Source organism: Pogona vitticeps, chromosome 10, assembly GCF_051106095.1.
Source record: "Pogona vitticeps strain Pit_001003342236 chromosome 10, PviZW2.1, whole genome shotgun sequence".
Taxonomy (NCBI): domain Eukaryota; kingdom Metazoa; phylum Chordata; class Lepidosauria; order Squamata; family Agamidae; genus Pogona; species Pogona vitticeps.
In genome coordinates this window covers 22,773,381-22,799,723 of record NC_135792.1, presented here as the reverse complement: position 1 = coordinate 22,799,723, position 26,343 = coordinate 22,773,381, and the positions used below count along the sequence as shown (strand labels likewise).

The 26,343-nt window shown below is 41.2% G+C and overlaps 1 protein-coding gene and 1 long non-coding RNA gene across 2 annotated transcripts; one reads left to right on the top strand and one right to left on the bottom strand.

The window, feature by feature from the left end:
- Positions 1-132: 132 nt before the first annotated feature.
- DYNLRB2 (dynein light chain roadblock-type 2) lies at positions 133-10,299 on the bottom strand. The gene is made up of 4 exons (XM_020801709.3): positions 10,148-10,299; positions 5,917-5,992; positions 2,060-2,227; positions 133-729 (listed from the first exon to the last, which is right to left on the bottom strand). Exons 1-4 carry the CDS (start codon positions 10,148-10,150, stop codon positions 686-688), a joined length of 291 nt encoding a protein of 96 aa, XP_020657368.1. The 5' UTR covers positions 10,151-10,299; the 3' UTR covers positions 133-685.
- Positions 9,154-25,843, top strand: LOC144584411 (uncharacterized). Its single transcript, XR_013538635.1, has 3 exons — positions 9,154-9,171; positions 18,563-18,614; positions 24,826-25,843. It is a non-coding gene; the product is annotated as an uncharacterized LOC144584411 (long non-coding RNA).
- Positions 25,844-26,343: the final 500 nt, after the last annotated feature.

Below are 26,343 nucleotides of genomic sequence, written 5' to 3'. Positions count from 1 at the left end.
GTACGAGAAGAAACTTTAAATGTCTACTAAGAAAGGAGTGAAGGGGTGGGAGCAGAAAAGAAAGAACATTGAGATGCCAACTAAGGGTTTTTAAGCTGTGTTAATACACAAACAGAACAAGACAAGGCACACTTGTTTTTGAGAATTTGATATGCATTGCTTTTAATCATTATGTCAAAAGAAGAATGGGATTCTCTACATTTGTAAGGAGACTACTTTATTACTAGAATTTCCATAGGCACAATCAACTCAAAGATAGAAAACATGAGCATCTGCTTAAATAATCCCACTGAAATCAAACTGATTTAATCCTGTTTGACTACAGTCAACTTGTAAACATTAGTTTTGCATTCTTTCCTTATCACAGAGTTCACAGGGAAACCGCCACAGGCTTTCAGTTTTAGTTTTAGATCTAGGCTTAGATGTTTGAAGACAATTTTTTTTAAACCACATACAACATCATCAATGTAACAAATGCTTTAAGCTCTTGGGTTTATTTGTTCTTTAAGCAGTTAAGGCAAACATTTTCATTAGTCCCAATACAAATAAAGCAAAGCTGCACACACAGAAAAAACATTTTGGTTTTCAAAGGTTCTGATATCCAGGAAATTACTAGACAGGTTTCTGGAAGATAAAAGCTATTTAAGAAACTGTAGTGTCGCTCCCATCAGTTGGTGTGGCAGGTCTATTCACATGGATTCTGAATGACGATAAGAAGATATTCCTTATCTGTGAGAAAAGGCAATAAATAAAATGTGATATAGGCTTCAAATGAGTTCATTTATTATTATTATTATTATTTTTAGAATGCATTCTGTAATCGTGTTTGAAAATACTTCTATGCTCCACTGTCATTTCCCTCTATGTAAGGTCTTCCATCATGGATGTTAATTTGCTGATTTACCTTCTCAAGGTGGTGCCTTCCAGATGTTCCAAAAATTCTCAGCACCCCAACCACTGGCTGTGCTACACACCAAGTCCAAAACATCTGCATGGCACCACACAAGGGGATAAAGCACTCAGTTTTAGGTGCTTCATTTACTTTGTAAAGTCACTCACTGTACCATCCCCTTCATATTAAACAAAACGAAACACTTCAGAATTGGGAAGGAAACATAAATATTTGGTGGAACGCCTTCTGCCACCAAGATCTACCCGTATCACTCGCGCGAGCCAGGAGGTGAGGCTGAGGAGCCTAACGCCGAGGGAGGCCCGGAAGGAAAAGACAAGAAATCGGGCCTTCTCGGTGGTGGCTCCTCGCCTCTGGAACAACCTTTCTCCTGATATTCGCGCGGCTCCCTCGCTGGGTATTTTCAAAAAACAACTAAAAACATTGCTGTTCCGGCAGGCCTTCCCCCCCCAGCCAATCTCTGATTCCTTTCTTTTTCCCCCCCTTGCGTTCGATCTAATTGTTGAATATGTTTTTATATAAGTTGCATTTGCTATTGTTTTATCCCTGTTGTAAGCCGCCTAGAGTGGTCCGTTGATCAGATAGGCGGGATATAAATAAAATAAAATAAATAAATAAATAAATAAATAAATAAATAAATAAATAAATAAACGTTATCAAAAACCACCTTTATCTACAAATAAATATTAAAAGCTGAATGAAAATTTGAATGATATTTCTGATAAACTATTAGTGTAATTATAATTTGCTGCAAGTATTATGCATGCTCATCAGCGAAATCCAGCTTGGTGAAGCAAGGGGTTTTGTTCTTCTTAGGAAATGGTCTTATAGCAGATCATCTTCTAAGTAAGAACAACCACCAGTCATCATCATCCTAGAATACAGAGCTGGAAGGGACCCTATGGATCACTGAATAAAGCCTGTGCTAAGGATGATGAGTGGGGGTCTGAAGTCCCAACTTCTGTCTCTACAGCCAGATGTTTTAACCACTGAGCTATCCAGCAAGCTCCACCATCTCTATTTAAAGGATTTGATGGCGAGCACATTGTTTATATTTATGTCTTTCTAACTAAAATAGTTTTTTTCAGGGCAACTTTGGAGAAACGAAAGCAAACAGAGAGAGTATGTTTTGTTTGTGCAGTTTATTACCTGGGGCAACCATGATTTCATGTTTCTTTGATCTAATTCTCAGAAAGGTTAGATCGTTCTGGGGATCAATGTCCCTCACTGTGCTCTTTGCTTTCATGGTGAGCTGATGGAGGAGGCCTGCGTACTGTACTGTAGTGGAGTTGTCAAGCGTTGTTCTGATCGGAATGCCTAAAAATCAAGTAGTTTGCTGCTTTAAGAGTCAGAAAAGCCTAGTCAGCTTAATACTAAGTATTTTAAGGATATTTCTTAAAAGGACAGAAATATAAAAAACGAACAATAGACACAACCCATCCTTTTCAATGTAAGTGCGAGATCCCTGCAGATATGCTACTAAATCCACTTCAATTTCCATCTTGTAAAACATGAGCTTTGGTGATATGCTAGTTGTGTTATATTATGCCCATCCATTCCTAAAACTTGGGACTCTCTCTTAGCTCATTTACTGTTTTCTAATGCCCACTTCTCACCAAAGCTTGGTTCATCAGTTAACCCAGTTGTTCTGTTCCTAACGTAGCAAAAGAAGCAAAGGCACCTTATTAAGCTATTCAATACAACACGAACAGACTAGTGTCACATCCAGCTGGTACTATCTATTCTGAACTGCCAACAGCTTTGCAGAGAGTCAGGATAGCTAATCCCAGCTGTCTATGATTTTTTGAAACTGGAAATGCTAACAACTCAAATAAAGCCATTCTGCATCTCCTGTCCTTCACTCTTGCAAAAAAAAATCCTGCTTTAAAGCTGAGTAATGAAGATCAGGAGATCCCAAAAAACAGCTCAATGTAGAACTTGCATTGTTTGAGTTCACACCAGCCGTTCCCCTTCCAAACATCACATTTCATCTTCTGTCTCCTTGGTTTGCAGTGTCAGACACAGTTGCCTACTCTAGAAAATTGCAAACACACTTTCGTGAGTTTTAGGGCAGATACTTGGGGCACAGATAGAAGACAATACGGGCAAAGGATCATCTGAAAACAGAAAGCTTAAGAACTGTTTTATTACAGAGAAACCCAGAAAATATTAGCATCTAAGGAGCCACTCTCAACTATCCTGATAGAACTGTCTGATCTCAGAGGCTCCAGTCCAATTCAACGCTCGTGTCAGTTGGATAGAAACAGCAGTGGAACTAATTTCAGTTCTTTCCCGTTCTGCAGCGCTCGTTTTTCTGCCACTGAGAAAACTTCCTCTACAAGCAATGGAAAGAGGTTAAATGCATTCTGATCTGCATTTAAAACTCATTCTGTCTGGGGACAAGAACAGGCATATTTTACCTTGCCTTGCCTTATGGAGCCTCGTGGCGCAGTGTTTGCACTGCTGTACTGCAGCCAAAAGTGTGCTTACAACCTGGGGGCCAGGCAGCCGGCTCAAGGTTGACTCAGCCTTCTGTCCTTCCGAGGTCAGTAAAATGCATACTCAGCTCACGGGGGGGGGGGGGGGAGGAACGACAACTATGTGTAGCCTGCATAATTAACTTGTAAAATGCTTTAAGCATTATGGGGTGGTGTATAAGTAGCACACTTTTTGTTTTATGGGGCTGGAAGTTCTGGCCGTAAACAAAAATCATTGTGGATCCTCTATAACAGCTGGGTGGGGCTTGCAGGAAAGCATGGAGATAGGATCCTTCCCCCAGATGTCAGAATGTCATTGATGACATTGAAAGGGTGTCTCTGATACATCCTCAGGAATGCTTCTCAGGACCACCAGCTTGGGCTGCCTAGACCTGATGCATTTCAAGGGGATTTAAGCACTCTATGAAAGAACAAGAATGTAATTCTTGATTCTCTACCTTAAAATCATTCCCCTTCAAACCAGGTTTGCTGCATACATGACTATTTATCCATCAGGCCTTAAGTGCCAGTCTCAAGATGTCTGTACTGAAACAAAAGCAGGTAAAACCTACTGCCGAGGGAAGATAATTCTTCCTCATAGTCTCCAAGTCATAAGATTTCTCTATTTTGGACAACTGGAAAAGTAGCTCCTAGAAGGATAAAGAGGCTCAGGCAGTTGTATATTAGAGATCATTGCAGGAATCACATATTGGATGAAAGCCCGGTTTCTGTTGAGTGAATGGGAAATCTGCCACTGACTTCAGAAGGACAGAAAGCAGTCCAGTGAGTTATAATGGCCAAAATGGCTTCTTAATTTTCTTTTCTAAAAGTGCAGCATTTGTAAACTTGAAGGTTGAGGCCTCATAGATCCAAAACCAAAACCATTGATCATCCTTTGAATACTGAAGGAAAGAGAGATGTCTGGCCAGTACAGGCTGAAATAATCAGTTCACCTTGGTGACTTCTACGGATTTAAACAGAACTGGTCCTCAACTTTGAGCTCCCACTGGTAAATTAGAAGCAACCCCCTCCCCCCCAAAAAAAACCCCACTTAGCTTTGGAGCAGGATTTCTGCAAGAGTGAAAGACAGGGCTTCAAGCGCTGCCAGATGCAACAGTCTGTCAGGTGCAACAAACCACATGCTTTGCCGAAATCAACCCAGCTGGAAACTATTTTAGTTCGAGACCCCGCCGTTATGCAATTGCCTGGAGAATTACTTTCACTTTTTAAGTGCTTTTGATAGGACTGCAACAGCTTAAATGCTTGGAGAAAGGAGAGGGCGCATGTACACGGGTGCGTAAAATAGGTGCAAACTAGAAGGCCATGGCTAAGAATTGAAAAACTGGATACATGGAGGCAACGAAGCCCGTGTATCATCTGCCCATGGCATACTCCTTAATCGTAACTGCCAACATTTCCACGAAAGTCCGGGGATACTTCAGATTTGCGGTGCTACTTTAAAAAGAAACTTTTTTAAAAAAAAAAATATTAAACTCTATGGCCATCTTCAACACCATCATTTGATATAATGTTTGAGTATAATTTGATAGAAAAATGAGATACAAATGTAATAAATAAGCAAGGAACAAATAAGGTGTGCCAGCCCGAACCAGATGGAGGCTAATGGGTCTTGGAGTAAGTGCACTTAGAACTAAGAAACAGAGTGTACCAGCATAGAAGCTCAGGTCAACGTTCCAGGACTATAAGCAATTTCATAGCAATCCCCCTCCCCAACCCTATTCCTGGTATTCTGACAAGTGTGGTTCATTTCAGCAGCCTAATGTAGATGTGGGAGAGACAAGATCTTGCTATGGGGAAATGCCTTTTGGTCGTAGTTTTCAGCGTTGCAGCCGTGTTAGTCTGTGTAAGCGTTTCAACAAGAAACACCAAAGCAAACCAAACAAACAATAAACCAAATCTGAGTTTTCTTGCTGATCTGTTGCAAAGTATGCTATGATTTCTGTGCAGACCCTGAAATGGTTTCTGCCTATTCCCATATGGAATATTATTATTTCTTAAAGCAAATCTCTGTCCATCTTAACTGCAAAACTATGCAACTATGACAGTCGGAAAAGAACATGTCAAAATGTTGTAGAATACACAACAGAATCCAGAACCCTATAATGTTCTTTTGAATATGAGGATGGGGGTGTGTTGAAGAGTATTTTAACCAACTCACTTCTGGGTAGTATGAAACTGGTATGCCTACAGTCCCTTTTCCCCCAAGTCAGACCATAAATCCATATATGGCATAAATTTCCTAGTAGTACATAATCCTATATTTAACTTAATTAATATAACAGACACAATTAATGAAACAGACATCTTTGATTTCCTTTCTTATTTTTGAGTCCAGGCATTGAATTCATCTTATAAGCTTACTAGACTCAAGAGTCTCTTTTTATTGGATTTTTTTCCTTTTCTTAAAAATAGCAGATATAAAACAGAAATTGCAATTGACATACTTTTGTAGAAAAGCACTGGTTACTTTTATTTATTTATTTTGCATAGGCAAAGGCCAATATTTACCTTCTGCGTTTACAACAATAGTTCCAATAACTCCTTTATGGGACTGAATCCTCTTTAGTGTTTCTTCTACTTCTGCCTGTTTAAAAAAAAAAAGCATGAATACTCTGAAGAGGAGCTGACACACATTTCCAAGTGACTCTCTTCCTTCTGACCAGAATATGGAACTAGCCAATGAATTGCAGCAAAGGAGCAGCCTTGAAGACGGTATGCTATTGTTTTGGTTCTGCTTCAGAGTAACACATACACCTAGAGAATGACGCTGATGTCACTGTGGAAAAGGAGTGTTCCAGATGAATAGTGGAAGTTAGACAAAAAATGTGCTCAATGCAGGAAGGACACTGGTATATAAGAGGCCATGTCTGGATAATTACTTGTGGTGAGCTAAAGTCTGACAATGATCAATTTCTATCTCCCTTCAAAATGTAAAGGCTGAGAACCGTCACTGCTCCCCCCATTCTTTGAATTGTGACCAGCATGTGTGTGTTTCCTGCCTCCAAGAAATATATGAGCCTCGTGGCGCAGTGGTTAAAACGCTGTACTGCAGCTAAAACTGTGCTCACGACCTGGGGTTCAAATCCCAGGTAGCCGGCTCAAGGTTGACTCAGCCTTCCATCCTTCCGAGGTCGGTAAAATAAGTACCCAGCTTGCTGGGGGGCAATGTGTAGCCTGTATAATTAAAATTGTAAACCGCCCAGAGAGTGCTTGTAGTGCTATGGGGCGGTATATAAGTCCAATAAATAAATAAATAAATAAATAAATAAATAAATAAAATTTCCGCACATTTTGAAGCTATGGTGGGGAAAAAAAGCTGTAGGGAAAATGGAAATTCTGGCAAAAACCAGAAACATATGCAAAACTCATTTTCATATCAAATCGAAACTTACTTTAGTGTGTCAGAAAAACTGAATGTGTGACTGTGACTTTTTCCACCAGACTAGAGCAAAGGTCATCTTAAGAAGATTGTGCCTGTAATTTTGGAGATTCATTTATAATTTTTCTGCATGACTCACAAATTACTGCTGTATTCCAGAAGAAGTAGCTTTTTATTCCAGGAAAGCCTACATTCATTGTTTGATTATTAGTGGTCTAATAAAGGTGCCACATTATATTTGCTAAGAAAGCAAGTAACTATCCACAAGGAATGAAGCTACCCCATATTCTCCCCTTATTGTCTGGGAATCTGCTAGGTGTAAAAATTCATTGTGGATCTACATATTGTATACGTCCACAGTATAGAGAGGAATTATCACTCTCTAATACTGTAGACTCATATACAAATCCTCATGCTTTATAGTTCCTGGTATTTGGAGTGAGTAATAACCAGTCTTTAAAGGCATTCCTCTCATTCCAAAAGACATATTTTATCTGAATTTCTCTTCCAATATTGCCTGAAGGCTCTCATTTCTTTTCACTGGAAAAAAAACATACTATTGGAAAAAAAGGTTTTGTTTTCCTCTAGGCCTGCCTCACATATGTAATACAGTACCCTTTCCCTGTTGGCCACCATTCCATGAGTAAAATGTTGTATTCATCGTTGAGGAAGGAGTCAAATGGGACTTCAGAAGAAGCTAAGAAGCTATCAAAGAAGGCAAGTCATTGATGTAACTTGTCTTGGAGCTTCTACTGGATAGCCTTCAAACCAGCAAACAAGCTGAATAGTCTCTTATGACTATCACTTTTTCTTTTTTTGGTCGCTAAAGGTTTAAATTTAGATATATTTGCCCAGAGGTAAATTTCACAGAACAAGCTGTGACTTACATCTGGGTAAACATGCATAGGAATGGGATATAGGAGTTTTGTATTTTTCATTTATGTGTAGCACTTGGATATTGATTTATTTGATTTCTATACTGCCCCATTAGTACAAGCACTACTCTGGGCAATTTACAGGGTAAAACCTTAAAATCCCACAAACCCCATATGTTGTGAAACCTCTAGATATTAATAAAATAAACAATAGGTCCAGAAGCAGAGACACATTGACAACTGAAGCTGCAACTCCTGTACCCATTAAGCAAGGACTTAAATTCAACTGAAAATATTAAACTATGCTATGCCTATACAGTGTAGATATACTGTACATTATATACATATTAAACCCCACCAAGCTCAATGGACTAAATCTAAGAAAAGAATCATCCTGTAGAAATATTTATTTAATGTATTTCACCTTGTTACTGAGTAGACGGTGTGATCTTAATAATATTATCATGATCATCCTCTTACTCCAGAGAGATTATGCTAGTCTGTTCCGAGAAATTCAGCAGGGAATTTAAGAGATCGGAAAGATTAAAGATAGCAGACCAATCTGTGGACTAAAGACCACTTAATATTATTATTACTACTGTATTTCATCCAACCTTATATATGTTTATTTAGTAGTAGTAGTAGTAGTAGTAGTAGTAGTAGTAGTAGTAGTAGTAGTAGTAGTAGTAATAATAATAATAATAATAATAATAATAATAATAATAATAATAATAATAATAATAATAATAATAATAATAATAATAATAATATGTACAATACTTTGAGGGTTTCAAAGCAGTCTACATACATTGTCTAGTTGTATTCCCTACCAGAAAACCGTACAATATCTCCCATGTTGTCATGTTTATTGTGTAACAACAATGAGAAATGTGTTTATAAAAGCCTCGTAAGCACCTTACATGCATTATTTAACAGCACTCCTTACCAACAGTTCTGTAAAATAATTGCAGTCATTGATATCAGAGATAAAGGGATTGAAAACAAATAAATGGCAGCTAGAGTGGACCTACTGAAATCAATGGGAGGTACAGAAATAGTGGCCAAGATGTATAATTAATTTCAGTAGGAGAGGTGCACTGGATTTAACAGCAAGAGAGGCAGAAAACCCTAAGGTCTGAGACACCGATAAGGAAGCCGGTCTTGATATAAAATTGCTCCATTATTCTAGAATGCTAAAATCCTACATGCACCTTATCCATGGGTGAGTCCCATTAAACCACAGTGGAACTACTGTACTTATGCAATCATGGGCAGATTCTGCTAGTTTGCTGCAAGAAATTCAGAAGGGAATTTAAGAAAATGTAAAGATTAAAGATCTACCATAGCTTTTGGCTACCGTGGTAGCCAAAGAGTTATACCTCTCTCCTACATGCACCAAAGTCCCATCATGTTCAAGGAAAGCTTGCAAAGCTTTGCAGAATTTTCACAACAACAGTTTACATATCAAGTGGATTCCAACTTATGGCAACCCTTTCCAACATTTTCCAGGTAAAGAACCATACCTAAGAAATTTACCATTCCCTTCTTCAGGATTGGGGTCGGGGTGGGGGAAGATCCTCTGCCTATTTCTCCTATTTAACAACACAGCCTTCATTATTACTATGATCTGAAAATACAAAACACCATCTTTGATGGATCTTATGGAACAGAAACAAGTTTTTACAAAAAAAAAAACCCCTAAGTTATCGGTAACTTAAATATTAATGCAGCATGTATACTGTCCCAAATACTGCCGTTTTTTTGTAGCTCTGATGATGCGATTTCTGAGATCTACAACAGCTTATAATACTGTGTCAAGTTTCTTGACATTGTTCCCAAAGCCTTTATATTCTTCTTCTTCTTCTTCTTCGTTTATTATTATTATTATTATTATTATTATTATTATTATTATTATTATTATTATTATCGCTGCAGCTCTGATGGTGCTATTTCAGAGACTGGCAGATGATTATTATTATTTTTTTAATATTAAGATGTCAAAGTCCTGTTCCCTATCATCCTCATTCCAAAATTGTTTCAGGTTGCAATCCTAAATGCCCTCCTCCGCTGGGGGGGGGGGAATAGAGACGCTTCTCCCCCTTCCAACCCTCCACTTCCAAAGCGTCTACTCGCGAGTAAACCTGCTCGCGGGGGGGGAGGGAAGGCGGCGACCCTGCTTGGGGACCTCGCCCCACGCGTTCAGCCCCCCCAACCCAGGATATCCTGACACCCACCCCCCACCCTGGCTTTCCCTGCTTTGCCCTGCACCCACCGCCCCCCCTAAGGTCCCCCTCCCCAAATTTCCACGTCAACCTCCCTCTCTTTCTCCCCCCCACATTTGCTTCCCCAAAGCAGCCCCCTCCTCCTCCTCCCCTCCCTCCTTCCCCCCCCCGGCCTCTCCTTCCTCCCCATAGCGAGGGGGAAAGTGGGGGGGACTCTCACAAACAACCCCCCTTCTGCCCCTTCTCCCGCCCCCTTTTCCTACCATCGCGCCGCCGGAAAGCGCCCCGAAACCGCGTCTCTTAGGGAAGCCTCCGTTGCTAAGGAACGCCTCCCCCGGAAGTGCGGGAGGAGGGGGCGTGGCGCGCGGGCGGGCGAGGAGGGCACCGGAAGTGCGGAGGAGGGCCGGGAGAGCCCCCTCCCCACCAGGGGGCGGGGCTTGGAATTAGGGGCGTGTCTGTGCATGAGATAGTCATTAGGGAGCAGTTTCTGGGTCGCTGGAAGGGAAATTTGGATTAAATGGGGTAGATGTGATGAAATGGGGCTAGCGAGTAATGTTTAATTTTGTTTTTATAAAAAATATATACATATTTCTTATTTATTTCTTAAACAGTGGACAGATCTCCCTTTCCCCCTCAAAAATAAATGTGATTTAGAAGCTGTTCTGGGAATCATCATCATCATCATCGTGGTGGAACTGCATGCATTCTTATAGCGTGCACATTATATATGTGTGTGTGCATATAGCATGCATATGTGTGTCTTTATACAGTTTATAATTTATAAATTATTATAAATTATAGTAATTACTTATATAATTTATAACATATATGTAAAGGTAGACCTCATTGACACCTTTTCCAAGTTGTTTTTAGCTTAGATTAAAAGACACACATATGCACGCTGCAAAGATGTATTTATTATTTATTTATTTTTATTTTACTTATATGCCGCCCACTCTAACCCAAAGGTCTCCGGGCAGCTTACAACAATTAAAATTCAACTAAAATACAATAAACGATAAAATGATTAAAATACAATTAAAATTACCATCAGGACCCACAGTTGTGGGTATGTATATTATATGTATATATGTATGCAGCAGTTCAATGATGATGATTGCCAGGGTGTATATATCGCCCCATTAGTGCGCAACATTATTGTGGGCGGGGAACACGGTGGTGAAATCCAAAAAGCATGACAAAATCACATTGAAATAATAAACAGTTATCAAGTCATAAAATTAACAAATAGACTTAAAGAACATCATTTTAAATTAAACATCTGCTTGCCCTAAAGTCATAAGCACAAGTTCTTGCTTTTACTCCTAGACAGTAGTTGAAACACCTCTAAGCCTTCCCCAGGCTAGCCCCCCCAAAAAGTAACTTTTCCAAGCCCTGATTCTGGCATCATCAGTATTCCCAGAGAAGAAAGGCCCTCTCTGTATCTCTGATAGTCCTGAGTCCTATTGTTATTAAAAAAAAAGTTTTAGAATTGGTATTTAGGGGATTTTGTTCCCAATATTAGTACTAATAGTATTTCCATCAATACAGACAAGAAGATCCCATCTCATTTGCTGTACCCCAGGAAAAATGGGGAGGGAGTTTGTTAACACTTCCCTCTTTTTTTCTGGGAACTAGCACACGGTAAGAAATGTTCCTAGATGTAGTCTGTCTACACCATGAAAGCATTCCTACACAGGCAGTGTTGACCAACAACACCTTCTAGGAGAATTTGGTAAGAATGTTAATGTTTGAGCTTTAGTAATAAAGTTCAAGCTGGATTTCGGAGGGGCAGAAGAACTAGAGACCAAATTGCTAAAATGCGCTGGATTATGGAGAAAGCCAGAGAGTGCCAGAAAGATATCTACTTCTGCTTCATTGACTATACAAAAGCCTTTGACTGTGTGGACCACAACAAACTATGGCAAGTCCTTAAAGAAATGGGAGTGCCTGACCACCTTATCTACCTCCTGAGAAATCTATATGTGGCATAAGGAGCAACAGTTAGAACTGGATATGGGACAACTGATTGGTTCAAAATTGGGAAAGGAATATGACAAGGCTGTGTATTGTCCCCCAGCTTATTTAACTTATATGCAGAATACATCATGTGGAAGGCTGGACTGGAGGAATCCCAAGCTGGAATTAAGATTGCCGGAAGAAATATCAACAACCTCAGATATGCAGATGATACCACTCTGATGGCAGAAAGAGGAGGAATTAAGGAACCTTGTAATGAGAGTGAAAGAGGAGAGCGCAAAAAACGGTCTGAAGTTCAACATCAAAAAAGATCATGGCCACTGGCCCCATCACCTCCTGGCAAATAGAAGGGGAAGATATGGAAGCAGTGACAGATTTTACTTTCTTGGGCTCCATGATCACTGCAGATGGAGACAGCAGCCATGAAATTAAAAGATGTCAGCTTCTTGGGAGGAAAGAGATAACAAACCTAGACAGCATCTTAAAAAGCAGAGACATCACCTTGCTGATAAACGTCCGCATAGTGAAAGCTATGGTTTTTCCAGTAGTGATGTATGGAAATGAGAGCTGGACCATAAAGAACGCTAACCGCCGAAGAATCGATGCCTTTGAATTGTGGTGCTGGAGGAGGCTCTTGAGATTCCCCTGGACTGCAAAGAGAACAAACCTATCAATTCTAAAGGAAACCAACCCCGAGTGCTCACTGGAAGGACAGATCCTGAAGCTGAGGCTCCAGTTCTTTGGCCATCTCATGAGAAGAGAAGACTCCCTGGAAAAAACCCTGATGTTGGGAAAGTGTGAAGGCAAGAGGAGAAGAAGATGACAGAGGATGAGATGGTTGGACAGTGTCATTGAAGCGACCAACATGAATTTGACCCAACTCTGGAAGGCAGTGGAAGACAGGAGGGCCTGGCGTGCTCTGGTCCATGGGGTCACAAAGAGTCGGACACGACTTAAGGACTGAACAACAATGACACATTGGTTCATCCAGTTCCAGGGCTTGGAATATACAGTGTGTAAAATTCTGAATTTGAATTCTTGTGTGTTCAACCAGGTTACAGCTGAAATAAAATTTTATTGGCGAAACATGCCATCTTTGGCACTTGAATGGCAGGCTGACTCAACAGTGTCTTCTCCATTCTGAAAAGAATTGTGTGTTTTTTTTTTCAATTTGGCCCAGGGAATGTGTTGTCCAGAGTTGGCTTTAGATACATTTGCCAACGTGCCCAAGTTTCTTCATATTCAGAACAAACTTGTAGGTAGTTTTAAATACTTGAATCGGAGAAACAGACCCAGATTTTCTCATCCCAAGTCACAAGATGGGTAAGGAGCTGCTCTGAACTGCTTCCATCTTATCCTCTAGATGGTGCTACTGGTATGTTGAAAAAGAGACAAACATAAACTGTCTGAAGGAGTAACTTGATTCTCCCTTTAACTTGATAAAAGGGAACACTGTCTGGTGTCTCTCCTGCTCCGTGGAAGCAATGCTGTGCTTGCTTTCAGTTGTGCCCACAGAAAGGCCTGTATAAATAATGCAGTCAAGGTTAATTAGTAGATAACTTTTTTTTAAAAAAAAGAAACTGCACAGGAATTAATTTACTTTTAGGAAGGGCTTGTTTGGTAAAATTCTCAACCCGTCCCTGAATGTCTTCTGTGATGAAGCCAAGGTGGACCAGCAAGTATTTGATGAGGGCAAAGGTGATCGAAGTCATTGCTGGCTCTTCTGATTAAGTGCCGGCAATAAGAACCGCTGGGCTCCCTGCAGATGCTTCTGCTTTTGTATGCTAATGGAATTTTATGGACCATTTTCTTTTCCCCTTCCGAGAGCAGATGTAAGGCTATAGAAATCACTCCTTTATATCAGGAGCAAATTGATAATAACCTCAGCTCGCTTGGAAAGCAGAAACGGTGCACCCTTTTTTTTTTATTTGATCAGGGCAATAAGCCCAAAGAGTGCTTTGTGGAAATAAATATTTCATGTCCTACTAACTTTTATTCCTGTTAAGCAAACAGAGAATAAGGAGGAAGGTGGCAACCGACTCTTATCTATAACAGTGGCAATAATGGGCACACTCTGACCCAAAGCGTACCTGTGGAAAAGTGCTGTTTGTACTGGGTTGCAGAAGATTTATTTATTTAAAATATTTTTACCCCAGCCTTCTCCTTAGAAAGGGCTGAAGGCTGCTTCTCTACTACATCGAAAGTCAATATTTAAAGCTATAAACAATGAGTATACAATGGTGGCTTAACATCATTAAAAGACAATATTTAAACCTAAGAATAATTACAAAAAGGCAGCTTGCATAATTAAAAAAGCAACATCAAAGCTACAAACAATAAGTGTACAAATATTAAAAAGGAACAAATATCATTCTGAGAAATGGTAAGCACAAGCAGTATTAAAAAAAACACAGTCAAAGCAGTAACGTGTAACAATCCATCTAAAAATCATGTTCAGGTAGACAGTCACTCAGGGAAAGCTTGCCTAAAGACAAATTTCATTGTCCGGTTGCAGAAGGACAGCAAAAATGTCTCCACAAAGTGAAGGTGGTGGGACTGAGAGAAAGGCCTCCTGATGATCTTAACACCTGAGCCGGCTCATAATGAGAGAAACCAACTTAGAGATAGCCAACAAAGAATCTCACGGCACACAAAGATGCAACAGCTTCTGTAAGGTGTTGTGGACTGCAGACTGCTTCTCCATTCAACTGTCTTTAAGGGGCCCCAAGAATCTCAATTGATGTTGCTGCAAGATCCACATGCTGTAGTTACTTCGTTTCTTGCAGAACAATAGGATGGAAAAGTGGTCACATGTTTCACCTCCTACATTAGCCTCTATGAAATGCTAGTGATTTACTTTTTTTTTTTAGAAAAGGAAAGAAAGCTTAGGAATTTTAAAATTTCATCAGATACAGAGTTCCATGAGCCATCCTATGAAAATTCAGGTAAAATCAGAACACTTGGAAGGTATAAGCTTAAACTTCACAGGGATGCTTTAAAGATCAAATTGATTCTGTTGTGCAAAACAAAACTCTTTACAATAGAGGCAGGATAAAAACATAATGATTGTAATATAATTAGAACCAGAACATAATTAATGCATGCAAAAGGAAGTCCCATTTAAGTCACTGTTGGAATCATAACCAGTCCTTTTCATGCTCCGTTAAAAAAAAAAAAAGTCAATAGCATAAAATTCCTCTGGAACGATGTCCATTTGTATAGCGTTGTATGGCTTTCTAATGACATGGCACAGTTTCACTAGCTGAATTTCTCCTTCATATGTTATTGTAACTTGGTGAACCTCTAAATGCTTGGGCTTCGTTCTCCAACTCTCTGAGAGCTCGCGCATTAAATGTATCATCCAGTCCAATCCCACCACAGCCTATGTATGTACTTTGTATGTGCCACTAGGTGAAGTGCTGGATAACTCCATGATTTAAGTATCTTACTGTGGAGCCAGAAGTTGGGATTTCAATTCCCTACTGTGCCTCCTTGACAGGAGCCGGATTCAGTGACCCATCCGTTCCAAATCTGAAGGTTGTTGTAGGTTTTTCAGGCTGTTTGGTTGTGTTCTGAAGGTTTTTCTTCCTAGCATTTCACCAGTCTCTGTGGCCGGCATCTTCAGAGGACAGGAGTTAGAACTCTGTGTTCTAGTGTAGTTTGTGGGATGTTGAGTATTTATGGATGTGGGATCAGCTTTTTGTCCTTTTCAGGAGACTGGGTGATTATGGTGATCAGGGTGTTGTTGTTTTTTTGTTATGGGTGTGTTGTTGTCATAAGAGGGGAGATGATCTGTTACTGTGATTGATGGGTGTCGTTAGCTGGTCTTTTGTGTGCAGTGATCACAGGTGCTTGTGGCCTTTCTACTAAAAGCTTCAACAAAAGTCTAAAACTCAACAAAACCTGACTCCCAGCACTGAAAATTACAGCCTGCAAAAGGTCAACAAACTCTACCTAGCCACAAGGACCGGTGATCACTGCACAAAGACACAGAGACTGGCGAAACATTAGGAAGAAAAACCTTCAGAACACATCCAAACAGCCCCAAAAAACCTACAACAACCACTGGATCCCAGCCCTGAAAGCCTTCGAGAATAGCTTCCAGCTCTGTTGTTCAAAGTTGTTGTCGATGATGATTGTAAGAAGCACTACACTGACACAGAAATCTCTGGACTTAAGGTCACAATAAATCTGGTGCTCCAAGGGCACTGTGCAACTGAATACATAACTTAAAGTTTCAACATCTGAGAGAAGCCTGGAGCCTTATGGGTACCTTCTTTCACAAGAAAAGAAACAGGTTTGGGGGCCAAAAGCAGCCCCTACTTGCTTTTCTGAGCCTGCGAAGTGCTTCCACCGGTTTGGGTGTAAATAAAAGCAAATGAAATCTTGGTTCCTAAGTAACCGAAATGTAAATAAGGGTGCGTGCCTTTCCAAACTCCCTTTGCTTGGAGCATGATTCATGAGGGTCCTTGCAGAATCTGAAATGGATTCCTGGATGCCTTGTCAATAGCCCAATGATCCATGAGGCAGAGAGCCGCAGCTGTCTCCAGGCCCTGAATGCTAAAGTGGGAAAAGATGGGAATTCTGAAAGTATTTGTGCTGCTCTCACTTGATAGCAGCTTCTCTCTTTTCCGCCTCTATGCTTGCTTTACCAGTCGGCTCTGATTTTCTGTCGCCCAACTTTAGAGGGGCATGGCTTCCTTCATGCAACCCGTTCACTCTTCTCCTTACTGTGTTCTAAGTTATCTCACACATCCGTTAAGGCTGTCAGAGCATAGGGTTGGTCTGTGCCCCTAATAACCTTGTGTGGTAGGTTAGGCCAGCAGGGTTGAGAGCGCTGAACTCTGAGGTTTTGGCCTGCGCTTTAAAAGAATTAAATTCTATCCCCCAAACAGGTCCAGTGACATGGATATTCTTGGTAAAGTACAGACAAAAATGCGGAATGTTCAGAATGCACTCCCTCCCCCCTTTGGAAACTTAGATAAATCGCCTGGCAGATATGCTTTGATTGTATTCCTGCACTGAGCAGGGGGTTGGACTTGATGGCCTTGTAGACCCCTTCCAACTTCACGATTCTATGATTTGATGATTCACCGTAATCTGTGTTGCAGAGTTTTGAATTTCTAGTGCAATTTCTTTTTGCTCTGCAGTAGAAGTGAAAGAGGGACGCGGTGGTGCTGCGGGTTAAACTGCAGAAGCCTCTGTGCTGCAAGGTCGGAAGACCAGCCATCATAAGATCGAATCCACGCTATGGAGGGAGCTCCCGTCGCTTGTCCCAGTTCCTCGCCAACCTAGCAGTTTAAAAGCATGCAAAAATTGTGAGTAGATAAATAGGTACCACCTTGGTTGGAAGGTAACGGGGTTCTGTGTCTAAGTCGCACTGGCCACGTGACCACGGAAACTGTCTACGGACAAACTCTCGTTCTATGGCTTGGAAACGGGGATGAGCACCGCGCCCTAGAGTCGGACATGACTGGACTCAATGTCAAGGGGAACCTTTACCTTTAGAAGTGAAAGACTCAGAGAAGAGTTACAGGTTCCCCAGAGTCCACCCTTTTCTCATTAACTGGCACTGAAAGTCGCAGTAGCTCACTCTGAAACATTTGTAGGTGAAACAATAAAAAATTTTCAATTTCTCACTATTGTAAACAGATCAACAGCAACCAGACAACTGAACAGGGAGGGGGCAAGAAGCATCCAGCAGAGAGACTGGCTCTCTTTTAATTCAGAGTTGGGAATGAACTATTGGTTAGTGCTGGATAGATTGACAGTTCACCCAGTCCAGAAAGCTCCCTCTCAGCCACACCTACTATCAACAGCATGCGAGATTGTAAAAATACTAGTAATAATCTACTCATTTTTACTTGCATTGTTTTACTGGAGAACTCCATGGCAAAATTCAGAAAGGAGAAAATTTTGGAAGAGAACTGCATTTAGACTTGTGGGGTGCTACAAAGCTGTGGCACCAGGTCATTTTGGATTAAAAGGCATATAAAATCAGTTTCTGCTTCCGTTTCTTTTAAATAATACAGTGTATTCTGTGTTGGGACATGATAACACTACTAGGCTGCAAGCAGGCAAGCTGGCTCCAAGTTTATTATACTGTACTTCACTTTTCAAAAAAGTTGTTTTCAATTGGGTAGTTCCAACAAGTATGATCTCGTGGAAAACGTGAGGATTGCAAAAAAAGCCAGCTCTTCAAATCGTCCTTGATTTCTCCCATTTATTGTGGAAGGTAAGCGTCAGGAAAGTAGTCGCTTGATTTTTATTTTTATTTGTTAAATGGCTGTGCTTCCAGTGGTGCCTGTTTTATTATCTACATTCAGCCAGCTGCACTGCCTTCTTTATTATGCCAAGATGAATTATTTTGATTATTGCCAATAGGCTCCTTTCTTATAAATTTAAGTTCTTCATTTAGGAATGGTTTGTTCTCTCACCTCATCTACATGAATGCAAAATAATTTTTTGGTGTTCTTCTTCTCTTTTTTTTTCCGTGCCACTATCCTTCATGCCAGCAGCTGTTGTGAGGGGAAAAATAGCAGCCCAGAAACTCAACAATAATTTAATGTTTAAACTGTTATCCTCATTTGGGTAAATAACTGCATAGAATGCATTTATTTGTGAAAATCCTTTTTTAAAAAAGTCTGGAGCTATCTATGATATAGGTATTATTTGGATCCTTCATTCTCTTTTCTCAGGTGCCAAAGAGCTGCATGGACCACTGGGACGGAAACTGGGTGTGTTTGTCAGGTTTGTGTAGTTTCTACCTTTGTCAGTGGTGCTGGTGACTCTGCTCTTGCAGAGGTTGTAAAATCCATACCGGATTTGAGTTATGATAGTTACAGGAGCTATCCAGGTTGCTGAACCTATATGTTGGAGCTGGTATGCACCTTGTTGTTGTTGTTGTTTAGTCGTTGTCTAACTCTTTGTGACCCCATGGACCAGAGCACGCCAGGCCCTCCTGTCTTCCACTGCCTCCCGGAGTTTGGTCAAAGGTATGCACCTTAGATAAAGGTAAAGATTCCCCTTGACATTGAGTCCAGTTGTGTCTAGGGCGCAGTGCTCATCCCCTTTCCAAGCCATAGAGCCAGCGTTTTGTCCGAAGACCGTTGCCACGTGACCAGACACGGAACGCTGTGACCTTCCCGCCATGATGGTCCCTATTTATCTACTTGCATTTGCATGCTTTCAAACTGCTAGGTTGGCAGGAGCTGGGACAAGCGACAGGAGCTCACTCCGTCACGTGGATTCGATCTTACGATGGCTGGCCCTCTGAACTTGCAGCACGGAGGCTTCTGTGGTTTAACCCGCAGCACCACCACATTCCTTGATTTGCACCTTGGACAGCGGTAAAGTTTGTGCTGGAACATATTCATGGCCATGGATTTGAACCTCACCCACCTTCAGATGGAGGAAGAACACCATGATTGACCGTCCTCTCTTTGCCTAAGCTCTGTTTCTTCAGACAGCTTGATAATTCCCCGTGACTTGCCTAAGAAAAGCCAAATAGATTTTCCTCTTTGAAGCGAAGGACAAAATCGACTCCCCTGCAATTCCAGTTCACAAAAGTCAACTGAGCTATCCACTTATCTGTTTAATGGTAGGGTGCACTTGTCTTGGTCTTGCTACAAACACTACCTTGAACGAGACGATGCCCTTTGCTTTGGCAACATCAAAAACCTTGCATTCCACCCTGCTTCATCTCACTTTCTGCTCACCTGAGCCAGGTGGGATTCAGTGCTCATTGAACTTGCTCATACGAAGTAGGAGGCTAAGATGGAATCTGACTAGAGCAGTGATTCCCGATCTTGAGCAACCCAGCTGTTCTTGGACTGCATCTCCCAGAATCCCCTGGCCCTCACAGCTAGTGGTGAAGGCTTCTGGGAGTTGCAGTCCATGAATACCTGGGTTGCCCAAGGTTGGGACTAGAATATGGGAGTAAGAAGTTTTGGAAGGTGGTTACATGGAAGATGTACCTGTTCAAAGATGGATGTAGAGCTCATAAGGTGTATCTTAATGGATTAAGGAGAACCAGATTCAATTCCCCAGCTCAGCCATGGTAACTCACTGGGGGATGGGATTTGTAAAACCATTCCTTAAATATCTCACTTACCTTGAAAACATTGCGAAGGTCACAGCAAGTCCATTCTGACTTGATGGCATTCAAAAACAGTAGCAGCAACGACACAGGAACTAGTCTGACCCTACAGGTCTGCTCATGTGCTGACACAGAGCTGAATGGGTTTTTCAGACATAATGTTTTAACCTTGTCACCACAGAGGGTGGGGGAATTGGGGCCAGAAGTGGTTGAACATACAAGAGTTTTACGGTGATTTCCTCCCCAGTTTCGACGGGAAACTTAAACTAAATCATATGGATAGTTTTAATTAAATTTGAATTGGCTGGGGTTTTATACCACTTCACACGCCTCTTGAGACACTCAAGTTGCACTTAAAATGTAGTGTTGCAATTAGCGAGTTCTACATTTATTATAGTGATAACTGCACTTTAATGAATTTATTTAGTACTAAACAAAGCTACTCTAAACAGTTCTGATTACCGAAGGCTGTTAATTTCAACTGTGTATTTATTCCTTCCCTTAATTCTGGTAAGGGCGCTTATATTCCGTACATAGTCTTTTGATTTTTAGCCACCAATGTTGGAACTGGCTAATTAGAATAAGAGCACAGAAGGTACTTCTATTCATTTATTTTTATATCCACAACAGGAGAAGCTCTCTTTGTGAGTGTTGACTCCTCAAGCAAATTGTTAAATATGCTTCAAATGCACTGCTGTTTGTAGCATCATCTTTAATCGTCATCATAAATATGAGCCAACAGTGTGATGTGGCTACACAAAAGGCAAACACTCTTTTAGGCTGCATTAATCGAAGTATAGTTTCCAAATTCCATGAGGTGCTAGTCCCCCTCTATTCAGCACTGGTTAGGTCTCACCTTGAGTCTCGTGTCCAGTTTTGGACACCGCACGTCAAAAAGGATGCTAACAAACTGGAACAATTTCAGAGAAGAGCGACAAGGATGATCAGGGGGACGGAAACCAAGCCTTATGAGGAAAGGCTGAAATAATTGGGTATGTTTAGCCTTGAGAAAAGAAGGCTGAGGGGTGATATGATAGCACTTTTCAAATATTTGAAAGGCTGTCATACAGAGGAGGGGTAAGATCCATTCTTGATCATCCCAGAGTGCAGGACACGCAATAAGGGGCTCAAGTTAAAGGAAACCAGCTTTTGGTTGAAAAGCAGGAAAAACTTCCTAACTGTTAGAGCAGTACGACAGTGGGACCAGTGACCTCGGGAGTTGGTGAGTGCTCCAACGCTGGAGGCATTCAAGAAAAACTTAAATAATCACCTGGCAGATATGCTTTGATTGTATTCCTGCATTGAACAGGGGATTGGACTTGATGGCCTTGTCGGCCCCTTCCAAGTTCACTTTTCTATGATTCTATCATCATCATCTTGGAATTATAGAGCTGGAAGGGACCCTATGGATCATTGAGTCCAATCCCTGTCAAGGAGGCACAGTGGGGAATCGAACTCCCAACCCTATGCCTAAGCCACTGAGCTATCCAGCTTTTAAAACGTGGCAAGAAATCTCCTTTCTTCCCTGCCTGTGCACTGGCCCCACAATCCAATCCGGAGGCAATTTGGGGCTTTGGGATGTATCCTGATTTGGTTCTGAGTGACCGGTTGTTTTGTTCTGTTCAATATGTGCCATGTGTGATTTGTAACCCAGCCGTTGGCTTATGTTGGAAAACCAAAACGGCTGTCATGGGTTTTAATTGTCCATGGATAAACCCATGGATAAACACATGATAAACCCTAAATCATCATCATCATCATCATCATCATCATCATCATCATCATCATCATCATCATCATCATCATCATCATCATCAATGTGCCATCAAGTCAGCTCTAACTTATGGTCACCCTTTTCAGGGTTTCCCAGGTAGCGAGTACTCAGAGGTGGTTTACAGTTCCCTTCTTCTAGGGTCGACCTGGGACTGTGCAGCTTGCCCAAGGCTACCCAGGCTGGCTCTTCTCCCAGGAAGCTCAGTGGAGATTCGAACTCCCAACTGCTGGCTCTGCAGGCAGGTATCTAAAACACTGAGCTATCCAGCAGTGACAGACCCTATGGAGGGGATGGGAGAAGAGTAAACCTGCCAAATGTCAAATAGCTAGTTTAAAGTGCTTATATACTAGGCGCATTGAACATTGCCCCCCCCTCAAAAAAACAAAACAAAAGAAAACACAAAACTAAGAAAGATAAATGCTGAAGACATCTGTGCCTCATCCAATTGTAGCTATGATCTGGATACTTTTTTTAAAAAAAAAACTTCATTTCATCCCAGAATTGAATCTGGCCATTCCACGTTGACCTGTACTTCATATGGGCTGGCCCAAATCAGACTGTTTTGGTTCAGAACTGGGGATTGATCCAAAGTTGGTGCACAGCTCTGCATTTTCTCCTAATGGAAATCCGGAGCAGTATCCCATCTCTGTTGTTTCAAAAGGAAGCGAGGTGGTTATGTGCCCAGTGTCCAGGATTTTAATGTCCTGGCTTATTCAGCCCAAAAAGTAAGTTTCTAGAAGCACAAAAAGAGTGCTACCGCACATACACAAAAGGGAGAGTCTGAGAATAGTTCAGTGAGTGTTGTTCATGGTCCTGAGCTAAAGAATGCTTATGGATGGGGGCAGAAAAATGTGTCAGAGGTAAGCAGAACAAAATATCTGGAAGAGCACATGGCTGGCTGACCAGAGCATTGAACACAATACGTCTCCATGATCACTTAAAATGACCGTGGCATTAGGCTGTAATAGGATGCTCAGTCTTCAAGTCCTCCTCACAAGCATCCTTACAGTAGTGAGATTTCCACAAGGGACTTCCTGAAATCAGTAATGGTGCAGGACTAATTTTTCCTTCTTTCCACTGGGCTGTTTGGCAAGCCACTGTAAGAGTGTAACGGACGCATGGTGAATGTGCAGAAGTGGAGGAGTGTAAGAGCACAGTCCAAAAGGGCTAAAGGGATGAAGATCTTCATTGATTGTCCAAGATTTCATTCTTGCAGGAAAGACCCAGCTATGGCACGGAGCAGGATCAAGCTGGTTTGCAATCTCTTGTGGGTTGTGGGATTGCTGGATAATAACTCACATGGGCATTCCGTGTCTAGTCGCGCTGGCCACGTGACCACGGAAACTGTCTATGGGCAAACGCTGGCTCTACGGCTTGGAAACGGGGATAAGCACCGCCCTCCTAGAGTCAGACACGACTGGACTAAATGTCAAGGGGAACCTTTACCTTTACCTTTAACTCACATGGGAGCAGGCCACGAGCAGTCCAAAATTCAAGCCACTTCCTCCTCTGATCGCACCCTCCCTATCTGGTGTGGAGGAGGTTTGGTTTGGTTGTGATCTAATTCAATTCCTCCCTCCCTCTGTCCTTTCACCCCCTTTTTTTGGAGCTTTTCACCAAAGAACAGTTTTTCCGAAAGATTGCTCTGTTGTCTGAATTACTTTTATTCCATTCAGTTTTTACCCTGCCCATCTAGCAGCCAGGCCATGATTCTGGGCAGCTTACAATAAATACATCCGCAGCCACAAGGCAAGCTTCAATAATAAACAACAACCAAGGTGTTAAACAGAAAAAGTAGAGAAAACCCCAACTTAAATTAAATCTATTATAAGATAACATGATGGCGACATTTCATGGCCAGCCATCAGCCATGAAAACTCAAGAATAATCAAAATTTAGAGAGATTAAGACGAAAGAAAATTATTAAATTACACAGGAGCAGGAGTATGAAAAGCCTGTGTAAAGAGCCCGGCCCTTCCTTTTCCCCATAAAGCTGAGGCAGTTTGAGATCTGACCTCTGAGGTTTGCTAGGAAAAAGGGAATTCGGTCAGCAGAAAAGACTAAGGTATAGTAGAAGTCTCCAGCAACTAACTAGAGCATCTTTGAGGTAGGACCGCACTGTTGTAGTGGAAGCCAAAGACATGGCCTCTAAGGTTTATTGCAACATAAACTCTTGGTGGATGAAAGCCCTTTCATTCATGGGTGTAATGAGAAGTTGCCTGCAATAAGAGATAGCAAAATGGGGACTGACATTGGAGCTGCTTATGAACCTATGACACTATTTACAACACCTTCAACAAATTGACCGTTTCCCTTTCACGGCTTCTGATCTCAAGTTTGGGAAGATAGCCACAGAGTTACTTCCAGTTCTTTGGGAATCTGTTAGAACAATAAGCATGAATGAATTTGCACATGCTATATGTTACTGTAGAGGAAATGTAGGGACACTTGGCAGTAGCCCTTCACTAGCGTACTAAATCAAAGTGGTCTCTGAGCACCAATATGGAGCTTCGGTAGCCTGCCTAAGGCGTTCCCTTGCTTCATGAAAGAAAGAAGAATCAACACACACTTTCATGTGATTTATGCCATCAAGATATCTGCCACTACGCCTCCGCATCTTTCATTCAGCTGCCTTGTCCTGTTGGCTTCCTTTCTTGCATTCTCTTATGGGTCAGATTCTGCTCCTGTTTTGTAATTTCATTGCTTCTGCTCTTGATTTACGCCGGTCTAGGTGAGAGGAGGAACGGATCGGAAGTGTCCTCTGTATTGATTTATGCAGCTTGCAAATATTGCTGAATAGGGCTTTCTCGGCACTGTATATTTCCACCATGCTTTTGTGAAATGTAAACCCCGATTGTTTGCGTGCCTGTCGTCTCAGGAGGCCTGCTTCATTGCCCTTTGGTTCTGAAACAGCTGCTCTGAAGAAGCTTATTTGCATCCATCTCTATCACTTGTCTTTCCATAGTTCTAGGGAGACACTGGCTGAAATTCTGTTTAGCATTGCAAGTCACACTGACGTAGGACCATTGAATCAGCTATGTTTAATAGTGAATTCGTCAATTAATTTTAACTTTCTGTTTTTTTTGCAGATTTAACATGAAAAGGAGAGATAACAAAATTAATTGAACTAAAAAAAAGAGAGAAAGGAAATATAAAACAGAACTAAAAGAACACCAACAAATATTAACAGTAAATATAATAATGTTTGTATTCCCTATGAATGACCGTTGTAAATTTGCCTTATGAATATAGTTTAATTAAGTAATTAATTAATTATGCCACCCTTCTCCTAGTGGAGGGAGGCTCACACATTGTGAAAAACAAACAGGAAATAAAACAAAATACATAAACCATTTAAAAAAGTTATTAAACAAGGTAATATTAAAGCACTCCATCCTAGCTGGGAGAACTTTGCCAGTGCCAGCGATTTTCAGTGTTTAAAGACTTCCTCCTTCTACCCCTTGGATGATTCAGGTTCCTGATGATGAAACTGATTTCTCAGGACCCATAAAGGCCTCGAAATGGGATAGGGAAATGTATAATTTTACAAAACAAAACCCAATAATTGTTCTGGTTTATTGTCATAATCAGCCTTACACCCCCAGAATTTGTACAAACAGGATTTCAGCCATTGATTTAATGGGATGCACACAAGTTCTTGGTAGCTGATGGAATGGGTCTAATTGAATGGGTCTACTCTACTGGAGACCAGTAATTGAGAAGGAAGCCAGCCACCAGAACTGAAGGACAAACTTTGGAGGAGCAAATCTGGAGCCAAGACCAAATAAAGGAGAAGAGAAGAAATGAAGAGAGACGAACAAGCCAGAAGTCAGGACTGAAGAACCGATAAGGATTCAGGAAAATACCAGAATTCAGAAAAAAGAAACCCCACCAACATCCCACCATTTAAAACGCCTGAAGTGCTAAATCAATATTTACCACTTTGGAGACCTCCAGTTTGATTCAACTGTTGCTTCAAGTTTCCTCACTTTGCTTAGGATTGGTTTGCAAACGGACAGATCCCCTTGTTTCCCTTCATTTTCCAAATAATATCTGAAACCAAAACACATGCCTGGTAAGTAGTGGTAAGATTGTTCTCACAGTCCCCCATGAAATCCAGCAAGACCCTGGGAGAATACATCCAAATGTGTCTGTCTGTCCGTCCATCCATCTGTGTGCAACATTTAAAGGCCACTGCTCCCTGAATCAGCTAAGGCCAGAGAAGCAATGCCCTCTGGGACACTCTCATAGCTATACCTGCATCTGTATACCATCATCATCTTCTTGATCTAGGCATGGGACATGAGCAGAACAAGCCCGTTACATAGATAAGCAAATACTTTTAGGCTTATTTATGAAAATGTTGATAAAACAGTAACAGAGAAGGAAAAAATACCGTATTTTTCGCACCATAAGACGCACTTTCCCCCACAAAATGGGGGTGGAAAGTCTGTGCGTCTTATGGAGCGAAGAAAACAGATTATATTTTCCTGTTTTCTTCTCCTAAAAATTGGTGCGTCTTATGGAAAGGTGCGTCTTATGGAGCGAAAAATACGGTAATACAGTGGTGCCTCACTAGACGATGATAATCCATTCCACTGAAATCG

Excerpts from the sequence above, each read along its gene's own strand:
- DYNLRB2 (XM_020801709.3), bottom strand. Across the intron at positions 2,228-5,916 it reads TATTGTTGTAAACGCAGAAG|GCATTCCGATCAGAACAACG; the intron begins GTAAATATTGGC and ends CTTGATTTTTAG. Across the intron at positions 730-2,059 it reads TGAAATCATGGTTGCCCCAG|ATAAGGAATATCTTCTTATC; the intron begins GTAATAAACTGC and ends CTTTTCTCACAG.